This window comes from Candida tropicalis, assembly GCF_000006335.3.
Source record: "Candida tropicalis MYA-3404 genomic scaffold supercont3.2, whole genome shotgun sequence".
NCBI lineage: Eukaryota > Fungi > Ascomycota > Pichiomycetes > Serinales > Debaryomycetaceae > Candida > Candida tropicalis.
In genome coordinates this window covers 1,071,746-1,093,361 of record NW_003020049.1, presented here as the reverse complement: position 1 = coordinate 1,093,361, position 21,616 = coordinate 1,071,746, and the positions used below count along the sequence as shown (strand labels likewise).

The 21,616-nt window shown below is 34.7% G+C and overlaps 9 protein-coding genes across 9 annotated transcripts; 4 read left to right on the top strand and 5 right to left on the bottom strand. All coding sequences in view use genetic code 12, as the record gives it.

The window, feature by feature from the left end:
* Positions 1 to 1,220: 1,220 nt before the first annotated feature.
* On the bottom strand, positions 1,221 to 4,376 carry TBF1 (Tbf1p; the record flags this gene model as incomplete). Its single annotated transcript, XM_002547220.1, has 1 exon — positions 1,221 to 4,376. The coding sequence occupies one exon, from the start codon at positions 4,374 to 4,376 to the stop codon at positions 1,221 to 1,223; it is 3,156 nt and encodes a 1,051-aa protein (XP_002547266.1).
* A 954-nt stretch (positions 4,377 to 5,330) lies between these two features.
* Positions 5,331 to 6,746, top strand: UGA1 (4-aminobutyrate transaminase; the record flags this gene model as incomplete). Its single annotated transcript, XM_002547219.1, has 1 exon — positions 5,331 to 6,746. The coding sequence occupies one exon, from the start codon at positions 5,331 to 5,333 to the stop codon at positions 6,744 to 6,746; it is 1,416 nt and encodes a 471-aa protein (XP_002547265.1).
* Positions 6,747 to 7,208: 462 nt separating this feature from the next.
* On the top strand, positions 7,209 to 8,198 carry CTRG_01570 (uncharacterized protein; the record flags this gene model as incomplete). Its single annotated transcript, XM_002547218.1, has 1 exon — positions 7,209 to 8,198. One exon carries the CDS (start codon positions 7,209 to 7,211, stop codon positions 8,196 to 8,198), a length of 990 nt encoding a protein of 329 aa, XP_002547264.1.
* Positions 8,199 to 8,916: 718 nt separating this feature from the next.
* CTRG_01569 (uncharacterized protein) lies at positions 8,917 to 9,780 on the bottom strand (the record flags this gene model as incomplete). The annotated part of the gene is made up of 1 exon (XM_002547217.1): positions 8,917 to 9,780. The coding sequence occupies one exon, from the start codon at positions 9,778 to 9,780 to the stop codon at positions 8,917 to 8,919; it is 864 nt and encodes a 287-aa protein (XP_002547263.1).
* Positions 9,781 to 10,061: 281 nt separating this feature from the next.
* Positions 10,062 to 10,430, top strand: VMA7 (H(+)-transporting V1 sector ATPase subunit F; the record flags this gene model as incomplete). Its single annotated transcript, XM_002547216.1, has 1 exon — positions 10,062 to 10,430. The coding sequence occupies one exon, from the start codon at positions 10,062 to 10,064 to the stop codon at positions 10,428 to 10,430; it is 369 nt and encodes a 122-aa protein (XP_002547262.1).
* A 241-nt stretch (positions 10,431 to 10,671) lies between these two features.
* On the bottom strand, positions 10,672 to 12,456 carry CHS5 (Chs5p; the record flags this gene model as incomplete). Its single annotated transcript, XM_002547215.1, has 1 exon — positions 10,672 to 12,456. One exon carries the CDS (start codon positions 12,454 to 12,456, stop codon positions 10,672 to 10,674), a length of 1,785 nt encoding a protein of 594 aa, XP_002547261.1.
* A 415-nt stretch (positions 12,457 to 12,871) lies between these two features.
* On the bottom strand, positions 12,872 to 14,782 carry CTRG_01566 (Rpd3L histone deacetylase complex subunit; the record flags this gene model as incomplete). Its single annotated transcript, XM_002547214.1, has 1 exon — positions 12,872 to 14,782. One exon carries the CDS (start codon positions 14,780 to 14,782, stop codon positions 12,872 to 12,874), a length of 1,911 nt encoding a protein of 636 aa, XP_002547260.1.
* Positions 14,783 to 16,087: 1,305 nt separating this feature from the next.
* On the top strand, positions 16,088 to 17,518 carry CTRG_01565 (uncharacterized protein; the record flags this gene model as incomplete). Its single annotated transcript, XM_002547213.1, has 1 exon — positions 16,088 to 17,518. One exon carries the CDS (start codon positions 16,088 to 16,090, stop codon positions 17,516 to 17,518), a length of 1,431 nt encoding a protein of 476 aa, XP_002547259.1.
* Positions 17,519 to 17,547: 29 nt separating this feature from the next.
* On the bottom strand, positions 17,548 to 21,195 carry CTRG_01564 (uncharacterized protein; the record flags this gene model as incomplete). Its single annotated transcript, XM_002547212.1, has 1 exon — positions 17,548 to 21,195. One exon carries the CDS (start codon positions 21,193 to 21,195, stop codon positions 17,548 to 17,550), a length of 3,648 nt encoding a protein of 1,215 aa, XP_002547258.1.
* Between the last annotated feature and the right edge of the window lie 421 nt (positions 21,196 to 21,616).

Genomic DNA, 21,616 nt, shown 5'->3' with positions numbered 1-21,616 from the left:
CCAAGTAGTGATATATAACATTCATTTCGCTATCAGTTTGCAGCTTTCTTACATAAAGAATATATGATCATTCAAACCAACGGGTATTCATCCGCTGTTGTACTCACAACCAACCAAAAATAATGTGGTGTCATTGAAATGCATACACATACATACATACATACACCCCCGTTGAAGTATAAGGTGTTATGTGACTATAAATGAAATTAGATATCTTCTGGTTGGAAATCTTACTTTATGGTTTGTATATTAGAATGTTCAAATGCAAATCCACAACTTTTCGTGTAATACAGGTGACTGTAATATGTGTTATTTTACGCGCAATTTGCAGCAAGTAAAAGGACACTGTTGCTAATGCTTTTTATTCATGACATCTTAACACTCTAGGTAAAGACATACTTACTCGTGGTTCCATTAATATTATATATAACTTGAAAACCTGCTATTTCTAAATTTCTTTTCTAAAAAAAAAAATAATGGTTATATCACAAACTTTTCAAAAATGACAATTTAAGTTAACTTGCATGAATTTTTCTTGTTAAAAAATAACTCTAATTTCTAAAAATTACAAGAAACAAAAAACCACATTAAGAAATTCAATGTCGCATTTATTTTCTTTTTTTTTTTTGCACATTGGCTGGTATGATTGTCGTGTATATTATTGTCTATCACTAATATCAAAGGATATAGGCTAGTAATTATAATAGTCGAACACAACCTAGAATGAAAGGTATTGCAGCTGAACTAGGTAAATACTGGAATAACAAAAATTCACCAACTTCCAAACTGTTCGTGCTGTGGATAAGTCCTCCACGACCTTCACGACAATCATATTTAACAAAAACAATAAATGACCACATAATAGTAGTTACACTTCTCTTATCCCCTATTTTTCTTGTCTTTTTTTTTGTAGAGTTTCTAGTTAGCATGTTTAAACTTTTCATCCAAACAAGGGTTTAGAATAGCTGTAAATCTACTTGTTCTCAAGGTGAAAGATTTCCAAAAAAAAAGAGTTTACACTATCTGCTATGTCTTTGTTTTACCGCGTGTTTTAAAGTCATAAACATCAATTACATGAATGACATATGAAATGAAGTTAATCTCCAGTAATCTGAAAGAAAATTGTCAATGCAACAAGTAAAAAACTACGAGTGTTTATATAAAACTCTACTAGTACAAAAGAAAATATAATAATACACACACAGAAAACAAAGACCATCTTAGTTATCGTTAGAATCTATACTTTCTGTGGCCTTTTCTGACACGCTCTCATTCTCCTTCTCAACCTCTTTGTCTTTCTCATTTTCATTCTCAGTGTTATTCATACTACCCTTATCTGTCTCAATCTCGGCTTCTTTCTCTTTGCCACCATCTTTGTCTGCTTCAGGTTCTTTATCCTTTTCTGTTTCGGTTTCTTTTTCTGCATCTTTTTCTGTATTCTTTTCTGTTTCTTTATTAGTCTCTTTTTCTGTCTCTTTATCGGTCTCTTTATTGGTCTCTTTATTGGTCTCTTTTTCTGTCTCTTTATCGTTATTCACCTTCTCTACTTCTTTCTCGCCGTTACTGGCCCCTTCTGTATTTTGACCATTCTCATTTTCTTTCTCTTTATCATTCTCCTTCTCTTTGGATTTATCAGATTCCTTGTCAGCCTCATTTTCTTTGGATTTTGCTTTTTGCTTCTGTACATTTGGCACTGGAGCAGCAGATGTTTTTGTATTTCTCCTAGATTTCTTGTTCTTATTATCATCAACACCACCAGTCACACCTTGCAAATAACTAGGAACTTCCAACCCACTTCTAAGAAAGAATTTCTTCCAGTTTCTTGCTTTATCCTTCAACTGAACTTGAGTTCTACCCTTCAATGCTTCGGATATCTTACCACCTTGACCAAACAACTCTAAGATCGTAGCCCAATGAGGTCCCTTTAATTCTAAAGCATGTCTCAAAGCTTTTTCTTCTTCTCTTGTCCATGGTCTTCTCAGTGATGGTCTTGGTCCGATTGGAATTAACGATTCTCTCATTTCTGAAACCAACATTTTTTCAGTATCAACTTCATTTGGACCAATTCCTGATGATGTAGGACGTGTTGCTGTGGAACCAGAACCGGCTCCAGATGATGATGGTGTTGAATCACTTGTACTAGACACCGTTCTGGCAAGCAAGTCTTGGGTATGAGGGGTGTTTTCTCTTCTATCTCTGACTGATTTACCCATTCTACCCCAAATCAAGTAACCCATATTTCTGCTAACATATTCAAACAAATCTCTTAAAAATGTGAACCATTCATATTCTTCACTTAAATGAGTATCAGAATTATAATTCAATAACAATTCCTTTCTTTGTCTGCATCTCACAATAAAGTCGGTTTCAGTTGGTGTCAATATTCTCACATCTCTTCTTGACATCAAGTATTCATTAATATTATCAGGTAAAATATCTTCCAATATTTCTTCTTTGGACCTTTCCCCGGCGTCAATAGCAGAAATGTAAGCTTGAGTTTTCAAATCCAAAAATAATGATGCCTGAGTTTTCAATAATTTACCAATTTTTGCACCAATTGGATTTTCAGTGCTTTGGAAACCATTCTGGAAACTTCCTAAACTAGATAAGGCATTTGCAGGATCTAAATTATTCAGCGGACAAAAGACATCTAAAAACGATTCATTAAGGTAGAAGAAACCAATTTCCATAGTACCCAAAGTTGCAGCTAAGAAAGTAGCCAAATTCACTTTACGTAATGTTGATTCAATACTTTGTTGTTTTGATTTGAAAATGTGTGGTGTCTCGTCTCCTTCTTTCCACATTCCAGGAGCTAAATGCTCAACCGTCAAAAAAGGATCCTCTTCGCTATATAATCTTTTTGTAAATTCAAACAAAGATGTCAAATCCCTATAAGTTGCCCCTTCAGGTGTATCTGGATTCGACGCCAAGTCTATGATTTTCTGATATGGGTTACTAGCAACTGTACGCAATAATTGTGTAGCAAGGTTGTCTAACGTTGGTAATGTGTTTATCAACAATTGAATTCTTGGAGGTAAATAAACCGGAGCAATTATTGATAACGGCAATGCACCAAGTGTTGCTGATGATAACATAGCTGTGGCCTGAGAATGTTGCTCCAATTGTGTTGAAAGTGTGGTGTATGCAGCGTATGCAGTGTTTGTATTAAGCAACTCGGAATTGGATGGGATACCAGAAGCAACGTCTGATTCCACTTCCTGTTCTTCATCTTCGTTGTTATTAATCTCTCCGTTTGATTTGTTCTGTTCGTGTTGAATTTCTGGTTGTTGTGTTTGTTCTGGAACAGGTGCTGCTTCTATTTCCGCTTCTGTTTCAGCTGCCCTTTTCTCTTTGTTTGAGTCGGTGGCCACCTCTAGTTCAGTTGCAATCATTTCAAGGTCTTCTTTCTCGTTGATTTCTGTTGCTAGTGAAGGCTCGTTTACTTCTGCTGGTTTCTCTGAAGATTCAGTCACGGCTTCTGATTGGCCTTCCTTTTCTTGTGATTCAATTTGAGCTTCCTTTTCTTGAGGTTGTTCTTGTAAATCAATATCCTTATTTGAACTTTCAGCGTCTTCTACTTCCATTGGTTGAATCTGATTCTCTTCTTGTTCAGACGGTACAACAGCGTCATTTGCTATTTCTTCTGCCTTGTCTGGCTGGGTTTGGCTTGATGGTTCCTCTTGCTGGTTCCCTGGCGTGGTCTCAACCTGTTCTGAAACATCATTTGTTTCTTCCAGCTTTTCAGGTTCTGTTCCTGCACTCTTATTAATTTCTTCTGATTCGGTTTGGGTCTCTTTGGCTGGCTCTTCTGGTAGACTTAATACCGGAAGTTGTATTTCCTCTTCGTCTACTTTTTGTCTTTTTTCGCCTTGATCTTCTTGATCATTTTCAACTTCAGCATGAGTTCTTTTATTACTATTATCATTTTCAGTATTATCAGCAATATCTTCCTTAGTTGGTTGAATAGATTGTTCAAATAATTCATCAATTTCATTTTGTAAAGCAGATTCAGCTCTCTTTTGTTCTTCATTTTGTTCTTGCTGTTGTTCTTGTTGTTGTTCTTGTTGTTGTTCTTGCTGTTGTTCCTGCGGTTGTTCCTGCGGTTGTTCTTGTTGTTGTTCTTGGTGGTGCAATTCTGGATCCACCAACACGTTATCTGAAGATTCCTGCTGTAAACTTGGATCAATTAAATCATGTTCAGCACCATTGTTTTCGAGTTGTTTATCATGATTTTCTTCGGTGTTATGAAGTTGTGCAGAAAGTTCAGGATCTATTAAATCTTTATCATGGGTTGTGGTATTTTCAGTTTCTTGATGTTGATCAAAATCAATGCTAGCTATTGCTTCATCTATCTCTTCTCGTAATTTGTACGACATTATGGTTGTAAGCTTTATAACATGTAAACTTTGGATTCACCTATGAACTGTGTAGCATAAAAACTCATCAAGATGAGATTATTGTTGTTTATGTTTTGTGCTGGGCCACAAATTTTTTTCTTCCAGAGATTAATATGCAGGATAAAAACTTTCCAACATATTTTAAGTGAAAACAGAATTGGCTACAAACGGTTATCCATGGGTTAAATAAAGGAACCAATATGTATTTAAATGACACTGTTTGTTGTGAATATTAGGCTGTTCTCTGTAACAAGAAAAAATTGTTAGTACTAAATTTTAATATAATTTCATCAAAAATCTACAGTAAACTGCAACTTCACTTTGATAAAGATGCTTTGAAATATTTGTCAAGTTTAGAAGACAACTTTCTGACAGATTTAATAGAGCTAAGGGATTTTAAACAATAGATATCATCATTTGTTGTCCGAAATTACTCCGCAGCATATAAGAAATTACGATTACTCGTTTGGACGATAAGCGAAACATAAATCAAGTGTCAGTAAATACACCGCTAGCAGATTAGTGTCATCCAATTGAAACAAGCGGGTAACAAATCTTTGACTCGTATTAATTCAATAGAAAACAAAGTGCCTAACTGTCTTGGTCGTTCTTAGCAAAATACCCAATCCTAAAAACGGCAATTTATCCAGAACTCTACCGCTAAGACTCGCTATTACCAAATCGAGTAACTTCCCGCTAATTTTTTTTTTCATTTCTTTTTGTTTCCTCTCGCCTTGACTCTACATTTTTGATTGACTTCCGATAGATTACTCTACAGCAAAAGCGAAAATAATCATTTCCCCCTGTCTATAAATTGCTTCAGATTTTTCCCATGGAGATCTTTTTCCTGTTTCTGATTTTTTTTTATCTATTCTTTTTCTTTTCATTCTTGTTTAATCAACTCAATTAGTCAATTTCATCAATTTAAAGAAAATGTCTAGCAAGTCTGTTGCATCCTTATATTTCCCAAACGAACCAAAAGAACCAACCGTGGTTGCTTCTCACGCCAAAAGTGACGCAGAAAAGGCACAAATCGGTAAAGTATTCGATAACCGTGGTATCTACTTTGTTGCTGATTATGAAAAGTCTCAAGGTAACTACATTGCTGATGTTGATGGTAACGTCTACTTGGATGTCTATGCCCAAATTGCTTCTATCCCATTAGGTTACAACAACCCAGCATTGATTGAAACCGCCAAATCCGACAAGATGATCAGAGCCATTGTTGACAGACCAGCTACTGGTAACTTTCCAGGTGCTGATATCAATGAAATCATTGGTGAAATCCTTAAGGTTGCTCCAAAGGGCCAAGACAAAGTTTGGTCTGGTTTATCTGGTGCCGATGCTAATGAATTGGCTTTCAAAGCTGCTTTCTTCTGGTACCAAGCTAAAAAGAGAGGTTACAACACTCAATTCTCTCAAGAAGAATTGGATTCTGTTATGAAGAATGAAGCTCCAGGTTCTCCAGATTTGGCTATCTTGTCTTTTGAAAGAGGTTTCCACGGTAGATTATTTGCTTCTGGTTCTACTACTTGTTCCAAACCAATCCATAAATTAGATATGCCATCTTTCAAGTGGCCAAAGGCTGAATTCCCATCTTACAAATACCCATTAGATAAATATACCGAAGAAAACAAGAAAGAAGACGAAAGATGTTTGAAGATTGTTGATGATATCATTGCCAACAACAAGATTCCAGTTGCTGCTGTTTTGATTGAACCAATCCAATCCGAAGGTGGTGACAACCATGCTTCTGCTGAATTCTTCCAAGGTTTAAGAGACATTACTTTGAAACACGGTTCCTTGTTGATCGTAGACGAAGTTCAAACTGGTGTTGGTGCCACTGGTATTATGTGGGCTCATGAAAGATTCAACTTGCAACCACCTCCAGATTTAGTTACATTCTCCAAGAAATTCCAATCTGCTGGTTACTTCTTCCACGATCCAGAAATTATTCCAAACTTTGCTTACAGACAATTCAACACCTGGTGTGGTGATCCAGCTAGAATGATCTTGGCTGGTGCCATTGGTCAAGAAGTTGTCAAGCACGACTTGGTTAAAAGAACTGCTGAAGTCGGTGACTACTTGTACTCTAAATTGGAAAAATTGGCCGAAAAATACCCATCTTACATTAGAGACTTGAGAGGTAAAAACAGAGGTACCTTCATTGCTTGGTCTTTGGAAAATTCCGAAGCTAGAAACAAGTTCTTGAGTGACATGAAGACTGTCGGTGTCAACATTGGTGGTTGTGCTGATGACTCTGTCAGATTGAGACCAACTTTGATCTTTGAAGAAAAGCATGCTGATATCTTGGTTGCCGCTATTGACAAATTGTTATCTACTTACTAGAGGATATAATGTGTATGTAACGAGGTGTAATGATGAATAAATACAACTAATTTATAGAAATATGATAATTTTGTTAGTGTTAAACTACTCTTAACCAATAAGTTTGTAATGCCCTATGTGTTTTACCCCGGAGTTTTGCACCATTCCCGATCTGGACCCGCTGGTGCGGTGTCGGGGTAAAATTGTTCTTCTCACAGGTAAAAACCCAAATCTATCGGTTTATCGACCGAGAGTCCACACCTCTTAGTAAGATTAAAAAAAAAAAAAAAAATTTTTTTCTCCCACCATAGGGCGGTTCCAAAAATTAAATCTTAAACTAAACTCCATCCACAACACCTAGATACGACTTCTTTTTATATATATATATAGAACTTCAGCTGGATACCTCTCAAACCACTAACTATTCATTTCTTTATTTATTTGGCCACTCTAAGTCACTGCTACTATACCTACTAGCTAATCATGGAAGATTTTAAAATTAAACAACAATCAATGACAAAAGCAGAACCTACACATATTCTACACGACATCAAACTATTCATCAAAAATGATTCAAATGCTTCATTCATTGCTGGAGGTGTTGCAGGAGCAATTTCCCGAACCGTTGTTTCACCGTTTGAAAGAGCCAAGATTTTACTTCAATTACAAGGTCCAGGATCACAACAAGCATATCAAGGAATGTTCCCCACAATTTTCAAAATGTATAGAGAAGAAGGTTGGCGAGGGTTATTTAGAGGTAATTTGTTAAATTGTGTAAGGATATTTCCTTATAGTGCTGTACAATTTGCAACTTTTGAAAAATGTAAAGATATAATGTTACAATATAACCCAAGAAACAGTAATCAATTAAATGGATACGAAAGATTAATAGCTGGTTCTATTGGTGGGATCGTTTCAGTGGCAGTAACTTATCCTTTAGATTTGGTACGTGCTAGAATCACCGTGCAAACAGCATCTTTAAACAAGTTAAACAAAGGGAAATTAACTCATTCACCAAAAGTGATGGAAACTTTAAAAGACGTTTATAAAAATGAAGGTGGTATTCTAGCATTATACAGAGGAATAATTCCAACTACGTTGGGTGTTGCTCCTTATGTTGCTATTAATTTTGCCCTTTATGAAAAATTAAGAGAATATATGGATAATTCAAAGAAAGATTTCTCCAATCCAGTATGGAAATTATCTGCCGGTGCATTTAGCAGTTTTGTTGGTGGTGTATTAATTTACCCATTGGATGTATTAAGAAAGAGATACCAAGTAGCAAGTATGGCAGGAGGTGAATTAGGATTTCAATATAGATCTGTGGCACATGCATTGCATTCAATTTTTACAACTGAAGGGTTTTTTGGTGCTTATAAAGGATTAACAGCAAACTTATACAAGATTGTCCCATCAATGGCTGTGAGCTGGTTGGTTTACGATACCATGAAGGACTGGATAAATAAATGGTAATAGAGATGTATTAAAATAGAACATTACCTTTTAGATTTAGATTTAGATTATAATGTACAAATACTAATAATTAGAAGTCACGTGGGACTGCATATAACAAACCATTTTTTCTAACTAGCCAACCAAAATTCATTGGTTTTTGTTTGCGAAATGACATGATGAAAAAAAAAAAAAATAGAACCATTTCTCTAGCAGTAGTGTTTACACCTTTTCCTTATCATTATTACAAACTATTCAAGAAATGATTCCAACTAGAGTTTTATTAAACGGTATTAAAAACACCAAGCCAAAGCTTACTTACCCAGTCGAATTGACTCCATTGTTTGCTGCTGTCGGTGTTGCTATCTGTTCTGGTGCTTTCTTCACCTACAGACACTTTGCTTACGATAAAGAATTGAGAGTATGGAAAAACCCAAACTTGTCTAAATTGGATGATGTTTTGGACAAAGCTGCTGAAGAAGGTAAACATTAAATGAAGAAAACCATTGCTTTGTGGTATGAGTATTCTGTTTGATTTTTATTTTTTGTTTTTTACTATCCCACTACTTTCCTTCCAATATATTCTGCATAATTGTTCAATCAAAACTAAGTTACGTATGTTTTACTTTATTTACTTGATGTCGACGTTAAGAAATAAATAATTATATATATTCATTGATGATTTGTATTTACAAGTTTCTTGTTATTCTCTCTTTTTGTAATATTTTGCAGAATGATTTTAATTGACGGAAGACATGATACGTTCTTCATGTTCACCTTCAATATTTGTATAATAATCAGTAACATCAGCAAGTTGATCTAAATTATCAATGGCTCTTAAATATCCTTTAGACAGTTCTTCAGGGTATGCAACTTGAGAATCAGTATTTGCAATATATCTCACGGCTGATTCGTGTAATTTATATCCTTTAGAAGTCAAATCATTGGCAACTTGATTAATATCATTTGCTTCACATAATAATCTATAAAATTTATGTTTCTTATCAGGAATAAATTCATCATCAAATTCAACTTCTTCAACATCTTCAGCACCAATATCCAAAGCAACTTCAAATACATCATCAAATGTTTCTTTGTCATCTTTTGGAAGGAAAATGATCTCACCTTTTTTATCAAACATAAATGCACATGAACTTAATGAAGCTTGGAAATAAGCCATGGCATTTTTAACCAAAGATACAGTTCTTGCTTTATTATCAGTAAGGGCATTAACCATAACTGCAACTCCACCAGGTCCCATGAATTCATATTGAACTTCTTGTTGTTGTGATGCATCTGTCAATTCTCCACTACCTCTTTTAATAGCCCTTTCAATAAGAGATTTTTGAACATTTAATGACTTGGCTTTTTCTAGTAATTGTTCTAATCTAGAATTACCTTCTTTACCACCAGTACGTACACAACTTTCTATACGAATGGAGATCAAAGTGGCTTCTTTGGATTTCTTGGAATCATTCTTTGCCTTGTCATGTCTAATATTGGCCCATTTTGAATGTCCGGCGAATCTTAATGGTGTGTATGAAAAACCTAAATTAGTGTTACGTATTCTAGAAGGATTTCTAGCAAATAATGTCTTAATCATTATGTATGTTTTGTTGAATATGTAGATGTTGTGAAAAATATAGAATGAAAAATTGGAGAGTAAGAAAAAAAAATTGTAGTAGAACTGTAATTAAATTTTCCACACACACACACGCACACACATAATTTCAACATAACGAGCAAAAATAGAGAGAAAAAAAATTGAACAGAAGTGAGCACCAACTTCAAGCGATAAATTAATTTTCTCTTTTTTTTCTTTTATCTTTGACTGTTGTTCAATTTCAAACTCAAAGCAATCACTACCAAACAAACCCTTTCAGAATGAGTGAATCTATGAATAAACGTAAATTAATAGCAGCAATTGCTGATGAAGATACAGTAACAGGTCTACTCCTAGCAGGAATTGGTCAAATTTCCAATGAACCAGGTAAAGAATCCAATTTTTTGACAGTTATTCCAGGTAAAACAACTGTTGAACAAATTGAAGAAGCATTCACTGATTTCACTTCAACTAGAGACGATATTGCTATTTTATTAATTAATCAACATTTAGCTGATTTAATTAGATATAAAGTTGATAATTATACCAATGCATTTCCTGCAATTTTAGAAATTCCTTCTAAAGACCATCCATACGATCCAGAAAAGGATTCTATTTTGAAGAAAGTCAGAAGATTATTTGGTGAGTAAGTTTAGAACAGTACAGATATATCACGTTATGCTTTTTTTTTTTTGCTTTATTGAATTGACAAAATCCTGGTAGATTGATTCACGATTGTTGATTTTCGTTTTTCTTTTTTCGTTTTATGAAATTGTACTCAGTTGATACTCATAGACATTTACGATCGATTTTTTTTTATTTTATTTCTATATTCCTTCAAAACAAAAGAAAAATACACATTAATTAAATAAAGATAAGTGTCTAGAATGACTATTTCTTATTCTTATTCTTCTTCTTTTTATTCTTTTTCTTTTTCCCAGCAGTTGGAGTTGGAGTAGCTTCAGTTGATGCAGCCTCATCTTCACCCTCGTCTTCATCGTTATCGTTATCGTCACCTTCATCCTCATCCTCTCCGTTTTTTTGCTCTTCTTCAGTTTCTTTGTCGACCCCATTTTCAGTTGTAGGGACAGTTTCAGGTTCACTTGAAACAGCTAAATCTCCTTCTTTATCTTCTTGTTCGACTGGTTTAGATTCTTCAGAAACAGGGGTTTCATCCTCAAGTGGAACTGAATCAAAAGCATCATCAATTGCCTGTTTTGTTTCTTCAACGTCAACTGGTTGGGCATCCTCTTTATTATTTGTCTCTTCTTTAGCTGGTTCTTCTTCTTCTTCTTCAGCAGCAGGAGCAGGAGCAGCAGTATCAGCAGTGGTTTCATTTTTATCTTCTTCAACTTCTGTTGTAGCAGATGCTTCTTCCTTAGCTTCTAATTTTATTGGTGTTGGTGACTCTGTTAAATCTACTTCAGGGTCTTCAACATGTTTTTCTGTTTCTTCTGGAATATTTACTGGTTCTTCCTTTGGTTCTTCCTTTGGTTCTTCCTTGGCTGGTTCTTCCTTGGCTGGTTCTTCCTTTGGTTCTTCCTTGGCTGGTTCTTCCTTGGCTGGTTCTTCCTTTGGTTCTTCCTTTGGTTCTTCCTTGGCTGGTTCTTCCTTTGGTTCTTCCTTTGGTTCTTCCTTTGGTTCTTCCTTTGGTTCTTCCTTGGCTGGTTCTTCCTTGGTTGGTTCTTCCTTGGCTGGTTCTTCCTCCTGAACAGGTTCTACAATTACTGGAACTTCAGCTGATTGTTCTGGAACTTTGCTGTCTTTTTCAGGAACTGATGGCTGTTCATCTTTTGGTTCATTCAGGGATTCATTTGTTGCAGGAGTAGCAACATTAGTATTTGCATTACTCTTTTGCCAATAATTCTTTGCAAACAAATCAGGTAAAACACATTCTTTAACATAGAAATCTCTAACTCCAACAATTCTTCTTTCTCTTTCACAAGCTTTCAACCATTCTGGTCTAATAATTGGAATATTCATATCATTAGCTTTAACATACTCAGGATTTTGTTTGTTTTCTCTAGTACAAAGGAAATGAGTAGTATCTACTTTAACTTGAGTTTGAGCAGGGAATTTAGCACCCATGTTCTGTAAAGTATCTTCAATATCTTGTTTATCAAATTGATCATTAGGAGTAAGGTCACCAAGACATACAGTGATTCCTGACAAATCAGTCATTTTATGAGTAGTAACTTCAATTTCATTTGACAAAAAAACACCAGCAGTGGTATCTAAACGCAATTGAACTTTAAATGATTTATCAATTGGTAAACCAGATAACTTGGAAGTTCTATTAGTCAATGGTTGTGGAATAGATCCTAGTTTTTTTCCATCTTTGAATAAAATCAAATTTTTCAAATTCGAGGTTCCTAAATTCAATTTATCCCATTCTAAAACACATGAAGTTTGAGTAACATTCTTAATTTTCAAATTTGGAGGCTCAGGTAAGTTAGTTGCAAAAGTATTTAAAATTTCTTCTTGAATTGCATTAAATTTGGCTGCTTCTTCCTTTTCACTTTCAAAATCTTGATCACATTTAATCTTGATTATTGAACCTGCTCTAACACCATTTGGTAACAAAATTGTTGGGAACTCAATCAAATGATGATCTTTGGTTAACAATAATGCTAAAGATGCATCTAATTTACCAACTGTTAATGACACTTCAACCATTATATGAAATTATTCTTGATGTTGTAATTGGTGTTGTCAAGTTCTCGCCTTTTTTCTATCATATTTTTTTTTGGTTGTTGTCGTTTTGATTTTGTTCAACCATAGATTTGTTCGTAGCTCGTTTTTCGTTTTTTTGTTTTTTCAGTGTCACTGCTCATTTTACAGTTGCTTATATTTTTTTTTGTTTCTCTTGTCTTCACGGCCGCAGTTCTTCGAGTCAATTCATGACGATACAAGAATGCTTCAACTATGAGGATGTATCCATTGATTATTCAATTAATAGTATAATACAAATGTATATTTCTTTTGTTAAAACTAATATTCAAACCACAAATAAATATTTAGAAGTATATATAGTATTGCTTGTAATAGGCAAACAATACCTTTTGATAAGATGACAATGAAATCATCAAAATCAAGTAGATATTCCCATGGCACGCAAATCTTCATTGATTTCTTCATCACTGGCTCTGTTCAATAGCAATTCATTGGCAACATCACTTGGTATGTCATCATCCAATCCCGCGTTTATTGCACTTGGAAACCCGTGGAATTCAACTAAACCATTCAATATACCCAATTGTTCGTTTATACTGTTACGTTGTTGGACCAACTGGACCAATGTGTTTTGCTTAAGCAATTTCTTTGGAATTGGTGGTTCAGATGCACCTTCAATGTATCCATTCGGTAGCATGTCTTCCAACAGGATAGTAACATTCGGTATAGCCGGGATAGCAGAATAGTTGAAATCGGGTACTAATTGATCCAACTGGTTTCTTTCTTTGTTGATTTTATACCATAGCGACGTGGTGTCAGTGATCATCAGATTCTTGGTATCGATCAAGTTTCTCATGAAATTTTGATGTATAGAAGTTCTTGTGGCAATAGTTTCTTTATCGACACATTTCAATTTATATGACAAGTTTGCATTGGCCAATCGGAGGCCGTCTTGATAGAATCCATTAATCTTACCATAAATTTTTGACAATTCAGGGTGTGAGCCTTCAAGACATAATTGCAATTCACGTTCTAGTAGAGCCAATTTATCCTTAAATAATTTATCTCGAAGTTCAGCAAAATTAGATTCTATTGCAATCAACTCTTCTATAGCTTGCATCCTTTGCTCATTAATATAAACTTCATCTTCCTCTTCATCCTCTTCTTCGGCTTCGACTTCGACTTCGACTTCGGCTTCAGCTTCAGCTTCGGCACCAAAATCTTCACCTACTACTGACACGTTGTTGTTTTTCAATTTGTCTGAATCTGGTGTTACTTGTTGCAAACTTTCTTCATTCTCATTTTCATTGAGTTCACCTTCATCCTCTGGTTCTGCTTCTGCACCATTATCATCATCTTCTTCTTCTTCTGCAGTTCCTTTGAGTTTGACTTCCAATTCTTTGTCACCTTCATCATCGTCTAATTCTATTAGTTTTACTGGTTTCTCATCGGGATTTTTGCTATCCTCGGTTTTCAATTGTTTCAATTTCTTTCGGTCGGTGTCATCATCTTTCTCTAATGGGCGTTTTCGCAATTCGCCATTTGTTTCGGGTTTCTCTTTATCACCATCCAAAATAAGTTCACGACGATCAGTATCATCGTCGTCATCTTCGTCATCTCCAAAATCAGAGTCCATTTCTTTTAGTCTAGCTAATTCTGTCAATTGTGATAATGTTTGCAAATCAGTCAATCCATTGCTAAGTCCTTCATTATCATTCACGGTATCTATTTCATCTAAGAAATCCATTTTATCGGTTTCTGCCTCAGACTGGTTTTCATCCAAATCACTCAATTCAGAACTTTCATAACTATCTTTGTTCTTTATATCTTCACTGATATTATTGTGATCTAGATCATCCTTGTTTTTCAAATTTTCTCCATCTTGTTGGGACTGATTCTGTTCTTCTTCTGGATGTTTGGTTTCTTCCTTTTCATTTTTTAAATCAGATTCAGGTTTTGATTCCAGATTATTTTCCAATTCTTGCAATACCTCTTCGACTGCTCGCTCCAGTCGCTCTATCGAATCTCGTTTTTCTGATTCTTGTTTGGCTTCTTTTTCTTGCTCATCTAATAATTTTTCAATGTTGTAAATCGTGCTCTGAATCTCACCATCCACTTCACGTAAGGACAAATCAAAAGGAACAGGGGATGTTGTTATGTCACTTAGTGGTGAATCTTTACCCATGGTTATATTTTCTGCCTGATTGGATGTCTGGTCTGATTCACCATCTCCATTCAACACGTTATTCTTGTCCGCCGGAGGGGAGAGGGGGATATTATCCATCAACTCTGGATTCTTGATGTCTGTTTCAGCTTGAGTCATGGGCATTCAAAATTCTTTGGTTCTTCTTGAAATTCTCTCGGATGATATATTTTTAAAGTAACTTTGTATCCGAGATAGAAAGGTGGGACGAAACAGAAAGAATGTCAATAATAAGGAAAACTACTCTAATTCAAATTGATATTATCTCAAGTTTACAACTTGCACTCTCTCTCTTTCTTTCTTCAAATGGAATGTTGTTGCTGAAGGTTGTTTTCTTTCTCCGGTCGTCTGATTGAATAAGATAGAAAGAATCGGGAGAAAACTTATCGGGGTAAAAAGAAAAAAATCACTTAAACTCTAATTATTGAATGGAACAGATGAATGAAACAATAGTTGGTTCTCTTGAAGTAATTGTATAAAGGTATCGATAAATAATGAAATAAACCCAAAAAAAAAGGAAATATAAAAATTTTTTCTTAAAAAAAAAAAGAATCAGAGTAAAAAAGAAATTGTATGGGAAATTGAACTTTTGAACTTTTGAATTTTTTTTTTCTGTATTGTTGATTGATTGATGATTTTTTTTCTTCTTCTTCTTACTGTGCTTGTTGTTGTTGTGGTTGTGGATGAAGAGGAGGTTTTTTTTTCCTTCTTTGTATTTAATTCTCTCTCTTAACTGTGTGCCGCGAGTGCGTCGGTGTGTGCGTGCATGAGTGGTTGTGTTTATTGTACCAGCAAAAGAGGGAAATTTGTATGAATGTAACACAAAAAGTCTACATACGGGCGAAAGATAAAAATACAAAATAAAGTCTACAGGTGGTTGGGATGCTATAGCAAGCCAACAAACTAGAACCGAGCGAAGATATTCACCACCTATTAACTAGTTTGTTATCATCTGTAATCCTGTACCATCCATCAAATAAGGGAAGAAAATGAAGAATGCTTCCAACGTCTTATCATTGGCTCCCATCGTTTCAAAAGAAACGAAAGGGCGTGGGGACAGTCATTGTATTCTTCTCTGGTCAATAACCGCGGCAAAAAGATGTCCAAAAAAATCAAAATCTGACGAATTTCAATAGATATACATGTGGTCCTTGACCATACTAATACTCCAATGTATAAAACTTGACAAGTTTCTTGAGAAGAAATGTTAAGAATTGTTTGTTAAATGAAATGGATAAATATCTCTTCAATTAGAAGAACAAAAAAAAAAGAAAAAAGTGAGAGTGAGGGAAAGGGAAATTTTAATATTTGATTTCATTTTTTTTTTTTGGTTTATTTTTTTTTTTTGTTTCGCTTCACACTACATCTCATCTCTTGCAACTTTTCTTTACATATAGAGATCAATACCTGACACCATTCTAAAAACAAACCATGTCTAGTTTTGCTAATTTATTCAGCAAGTCTACTAAAGTAGACAGTGCTATTGACAAATTGTTTAACAACTCCGCCGATGGTCCAGTTTCCAAGGAAGAATTAATCAATAAGAAAAGAACCGTTATAAATATCCCAGAAACCAAACCAACTAAGACTAAGAATGCTAAACAAACTGAAGAAGAAGAAGAAGAAGTAGAAGTAGAAGAAGATCATACTAGTAAGTCAGAAGACAGTGAAGAGTCAGAAGAAAAAGATGACGACGAAGAAGTCGGTGAAGAAGAAGACGAAGAAGAAGACGTCCCAGTTAAGAAATCTAAAAAGAAAGATGATAACGAAGACTTGGAATCAAAATATTTTGACAAACTCATGACTGAAAACAAACAACAAGATGAAAAGGAAGGCGAAGAAGAAAGTAAAGATTCGGGGGATGAAAAAACTGAAGATGAAAAATCAAAAAGAGCCAAAGCCGCAAAAACTATCGATTTTAAAGAAGCAGAATTGGAAAAAGCTGATAGAACTGTATTTGTTGGTAACGTTCCATCAGAGATCATAAATTCAAAAGCCATTGAAAGAAGTTTTAAAAAATTATTCAAACATTATGGTAAGATTGAATCTATCAGATATAGATCAATTTCATTTGATGAAAATTTACCAAGAAAAGTTGCTTTTGCTAAAAAAAATTTGCATAAATCAAGAGATTCAGTTAATGCTTATATCGTTTATAAAGAAAAACCTGCTTCTTTAGCAGCTAAGGAATTAAATGCCACTGTTTTTGAAGATCATCATCTTCGAGTCGATCACGTGGCTCATCCTGCTCCTAAAGACAACAAGAAAACTATTTTTGTTGGTAATTTGGATTTTGAAGAAAAAGAAGAATCTTTATGGAAATATTTCAATAGCAAACTTGATAATGATGTCGAATCGGTAAGAATTATCCGTGATTCTAAAACTAATTTGGGTAAAGGTTTTGCATTGGTCCAATTTAAAGATACTTTGTCAGTCAACAAAGCTTTATTATTAAATGATAAACCTTTAGAAGTCGAAGGTAACACCAAAAAAGGACGTAAATTACGTATTTCAAGAGCAAAATCTACTGCTAAACCATCATTAATGTCTCCAAACCATTTTGAAAACCAAAAAAAGAAATTTGCTGCCAATAAATCACAACAAAAATTCACCGATTCTCAAAAAACTAAATTAGGTAGAGCTCAAACAGTATTGGGTAAAGCTGATAGATCAACAGTTGGTAAAGCAAAGAAAACTATCTTGGAAGGTCAAAGAGCTGCAAAAGGTGAAAATATTAAAGGTATCAAAGGCTTGAAAGCAAGCAAAGGCAAAGGCAAAGGCAAGGGAAAAGTTAAGAAACCAAGAATAAGAGAAAGATCAACCAAATTTAAAGAAGAAAGAAAATCCATGAACAAAGTTTAATAGAATTATTTTAGCATATAAGTTGTAATTTATAAATCTAGTTCTAAATCCAATCCGAGAATTCCCTGTAACATATCCTTATTGTAGGTATGATTTAGTTGATTCTCTTCCTTATATTCAGATTGATGGTACATTTTTGTATCGGCTAAACTCTCTTTGACTGGGACAGTAACCTCCTCCTGATGGTTGTATAATGAATCATTTTCTTGATTAGCATCTCCCAAGCAAGTTGTATAATCAAATATACTTTTATCAAGAATAGCAGCCACTTCTGAATTTACTTCTTCTTGTCTCGATTCTCCTCGATGATCACCAACATTTTCAATACTAAACACTTTACTTGTAGTCTTCTTATATTTCTTCTTCAGAACTTCTTGAATTATTTCTTGAATGGAGTCCATTTCTTCTGGATCAGAGTCATCAAATAGGGTTCTTTTAAATACGGCCTTTGTCTTCTTCAATCTCAATGGCTTTGTATTCAATACTTTGGGCTTCACCACCTCTCGAACCTCATTAAGAACAACTTCCACTTTGTTATCAGCATGATTTAAATCCTTGATTGTGTCTAAAACTGGACTATTATCTTTGGTTTCAGTATGTTTTCTTTTGATTGATTTAACTGGTAATCCTTCACGACAACATAAATGTCGACATTTCAGTTTATCCTTACAGGCATGATTACACTCATAATTACCGTTAGGTAGCGTTTTCCGTTGATGGGTGGTACTTTCTTGGACCTTGGATTGGGTTGCGGGAAGCTCCAAGTCGTGGTTTTTCTCACTGGCTAGATCATTCTCTAAATCAATAATATCTAGTTTCAATACATTACTTGTAGGCTTGTGATCAGCTTCAAACAATTTCTTAATATCATCATCATCATCATCATCATCATCACTGATAGCTGTTACATGTCCCACATAATCTATAGTTGACATCGTCGTGGTTGGCTCATCATCAATAATGTGTATAAACCGATTAGCTGTGTCTTGGCTTAAATGTGGATGAATGGAGACACTCGAATTGGATTTCACACTAGCAATACAATCAGCAGATGCTTGGCAGTGAATAGTCATGTTAAGATTTTTAACCTTAGCCATTACTTGATATGATTTAGGACCCGAATTCTTAAACTTGCAAACTGGTATTCTTCGAAAATCCAAAAGTTCACCATCAGAAGTATCGGTAATTATATGTATATAAACTAATCTGTTTTTCCAATTTGACGACAATTTGGCATTGGTAACATCTATTGTCACTGTAGTAGTAACCACAACTTCATCTCGATTGTCACTCAATTCTTCATCATCAAATACAAAGTCCAAACACAATTGAGGTAAAGATTGAATATTCTTTTTAATCTTACTACCACCTCCCGTCTTCAACCCAAGGTAATATTCTAATTGCGTATTTGTTAATGACCTAGCATCCTCTAAACTTAATACATTATGGTTGCAAAACTTTTTGACACTGGCGGGACCTACTCCATCTAACTGACGAAGTTCATTCGGTGAATCCTCCCAGCATCTCCCATTTATACATCTCAACAAATAATTCACACTTCTTAATGATACCGCATCCTTCTTTTCCACACATACTTCTAAAAGCGCCATCATTAATCGATATATGTGCTTGAAAACATAAAATTTGTCGCCCAAAAAACTAGAGTGCAATTTCATTGCACCATTATAAGTGGGGAACTCTAAACCTCCCAATTCAAACTGAATAATGCAGCTTACTTTGTCGCAATGGGAGAGCTCTTTCAGTTTCGAAGGGTATCTGAGAATTGGGGAATTATTAATCTCTCGGTATAATCTCTTCTCTTGTTGCTTCAACTTTAGATCGGAAAATTCTTTTGACTTTGTAATCACATCCAATATTTCACTAATAGATAAATTCAATCCTGATTGAATCATTTTTGTCATCGTTTCGAAAGACACGTAATGCATTGTCATGGAATATCCATAAGGTGATATCTTATAATTGTATAAGTCATCCATAAAGATTATCTTTTCCTGATACAATGAATCGGCTTGTTTTCGACAAAAATCGGTCAAAGTTTCCTTAAGGTCGGAACTTTTGGGAATTTGTAGCACATAATAACTCGGATTCGACATGAATCTCACATAAAGGTATGTTGTTTGCAACCAAATCAATGCATCTTCAACATTTTTAATAACACCAACAGCAATTTCAGCTGCTAGATGTTCTGCAAAATTTAAATGAAGACTACTTTCAACTTTCTCTGTGCCTTTGACTAAGCGCTCATATTTCTGTTTTAATTTAGCTGATGTCATGATCACTGCAACTCCTTCCCTTTCAAACTGGGGCCTACCAGCCCGTCCGACCATTTGCAAAATATCTGTTTCAGAATATTCCTGGAAGCAATTTTCCGCCCAGCATTTAGTTCCTTTTATAATAACCAAATAAGCAGGTAAATTAATTCCCACAGCCAAAGTTGATGTGCTGCAAAGTACTTTCAATCCTCCATTCAAAAAAGAGTTTTCAATTTGTTTTCTGTCAGCATAATGTAATCCAGCATGATGATATGCTATTCCTTTTGTGGCATATGTAGCATCATCATGGTCTTTTAATTTTAGTTGAACATCAGATGCAATACCTGTCATATTGTTGTACAAGAATTTGGCTGTTCCCTGACTACTATTTCGAGTAGGACAGAAAATTAACACTGGTTTTCCTTTAGAATGGGTATTGATGACCTCAATTAGCTTTGAATTCAAATGTATGTCAAACTGGAAATCGTTTTCACTAGTTGGTTTGTATCCGTAAACAATTTTAAACAATTTCACAGCTCGATACTCTTCACCAAAGCATAAAGTTTCAGCTGGTAATGTTGATTCATCAGCCAATTTGATCCATTTGGAAATATCTCCTGCATTAGCAACTGTAGCAGAAATAGCTAATATTCTCAACCCAATGCATATTCTTTTCATTCTTGTAACCACCACTTCTAAAGTTGACCCTCTTAGATCTTTCAAAATATGAATCTCATCCACCAATAACAATTTTATTAATCCAAATAATTTAGAATAATCTTTCCATTTTCTTGTTATCACATCCCATTTTTCAGGTGTGGAAATTATTATGGTCGATTTTCTTACATTCTCGGCTTCTTTGAAAGTGCTATCTCCAGTAAGTATACCGACAGTGACATTTAACTGAGCAAACTTTTTGTTCCAATCCTCTAATTTTTCGTTACATAATGCTTTTGTGGGTGCCAAATAAAGCACTTTGAAGTCTGGTTCTGAAGGACAATTTGACAACTCTCGTAAGATCGCCAATTCAAAAAGTACCGTTTTTCCTGATCCAGTAGGTGAGCTCACAACACAATTTGACAGCGAGTTGTAAACTGTGTGGAACGATTTTGATTGCATATCGTTGAATTCTTTGAATGGGAAAACACACCGGTGATCATATGGAAGTACTTCCGTTGATAGTTTCCCCGTTGTCAAATTACTGGTCTGAAAATTATTATTATCTTTTGACGAGTATCTGAATTGGTTTAAATTTGTCCTTGCCACCAAGGGTTGTCTTGAATGATTGGAAAACAGTGGTACGGGTTGTGCTGGTGGTGGATGTTGTAGTTGTGGACTTTGTGGTGATATAACGTTGAAAGGAGCTTTTGTATGAAAGGGTGTAGTAGTAGTAGTAGTTGCCATACATAGATCTTTATTTACTATCTCAATATGTTTCACTCCTTTGGAAGATCCTTGACTTGCGGTGGAAATGGTAGGACTGCTACTTTTCCCATCATACGTTCGTTGGCCCCTCGTAGAAGACGAAGTGCTGTTGTCAATAAGTTTTTCTTCAAAAAAAAAAGAAAGCTGATTAGTATTCAAGAAACTAATAGATACAACATCTATCTATATGGGTAAATAAATACCATCATCTGAAAGCTCTTCATGATCAAGAAATAGTTGTAAACTGTTTAGAAACGACATGTTTGTTAGCTAATACAAGGAAGAAAAGTGAATCAAGATTATACAAATTACGAGACTAACTTGATCTTTGCAACACACAGAAAAAAAAAATCAGAAAACTGACATTTAAAAAAGTGAATAACAGATATTATTCCATTCA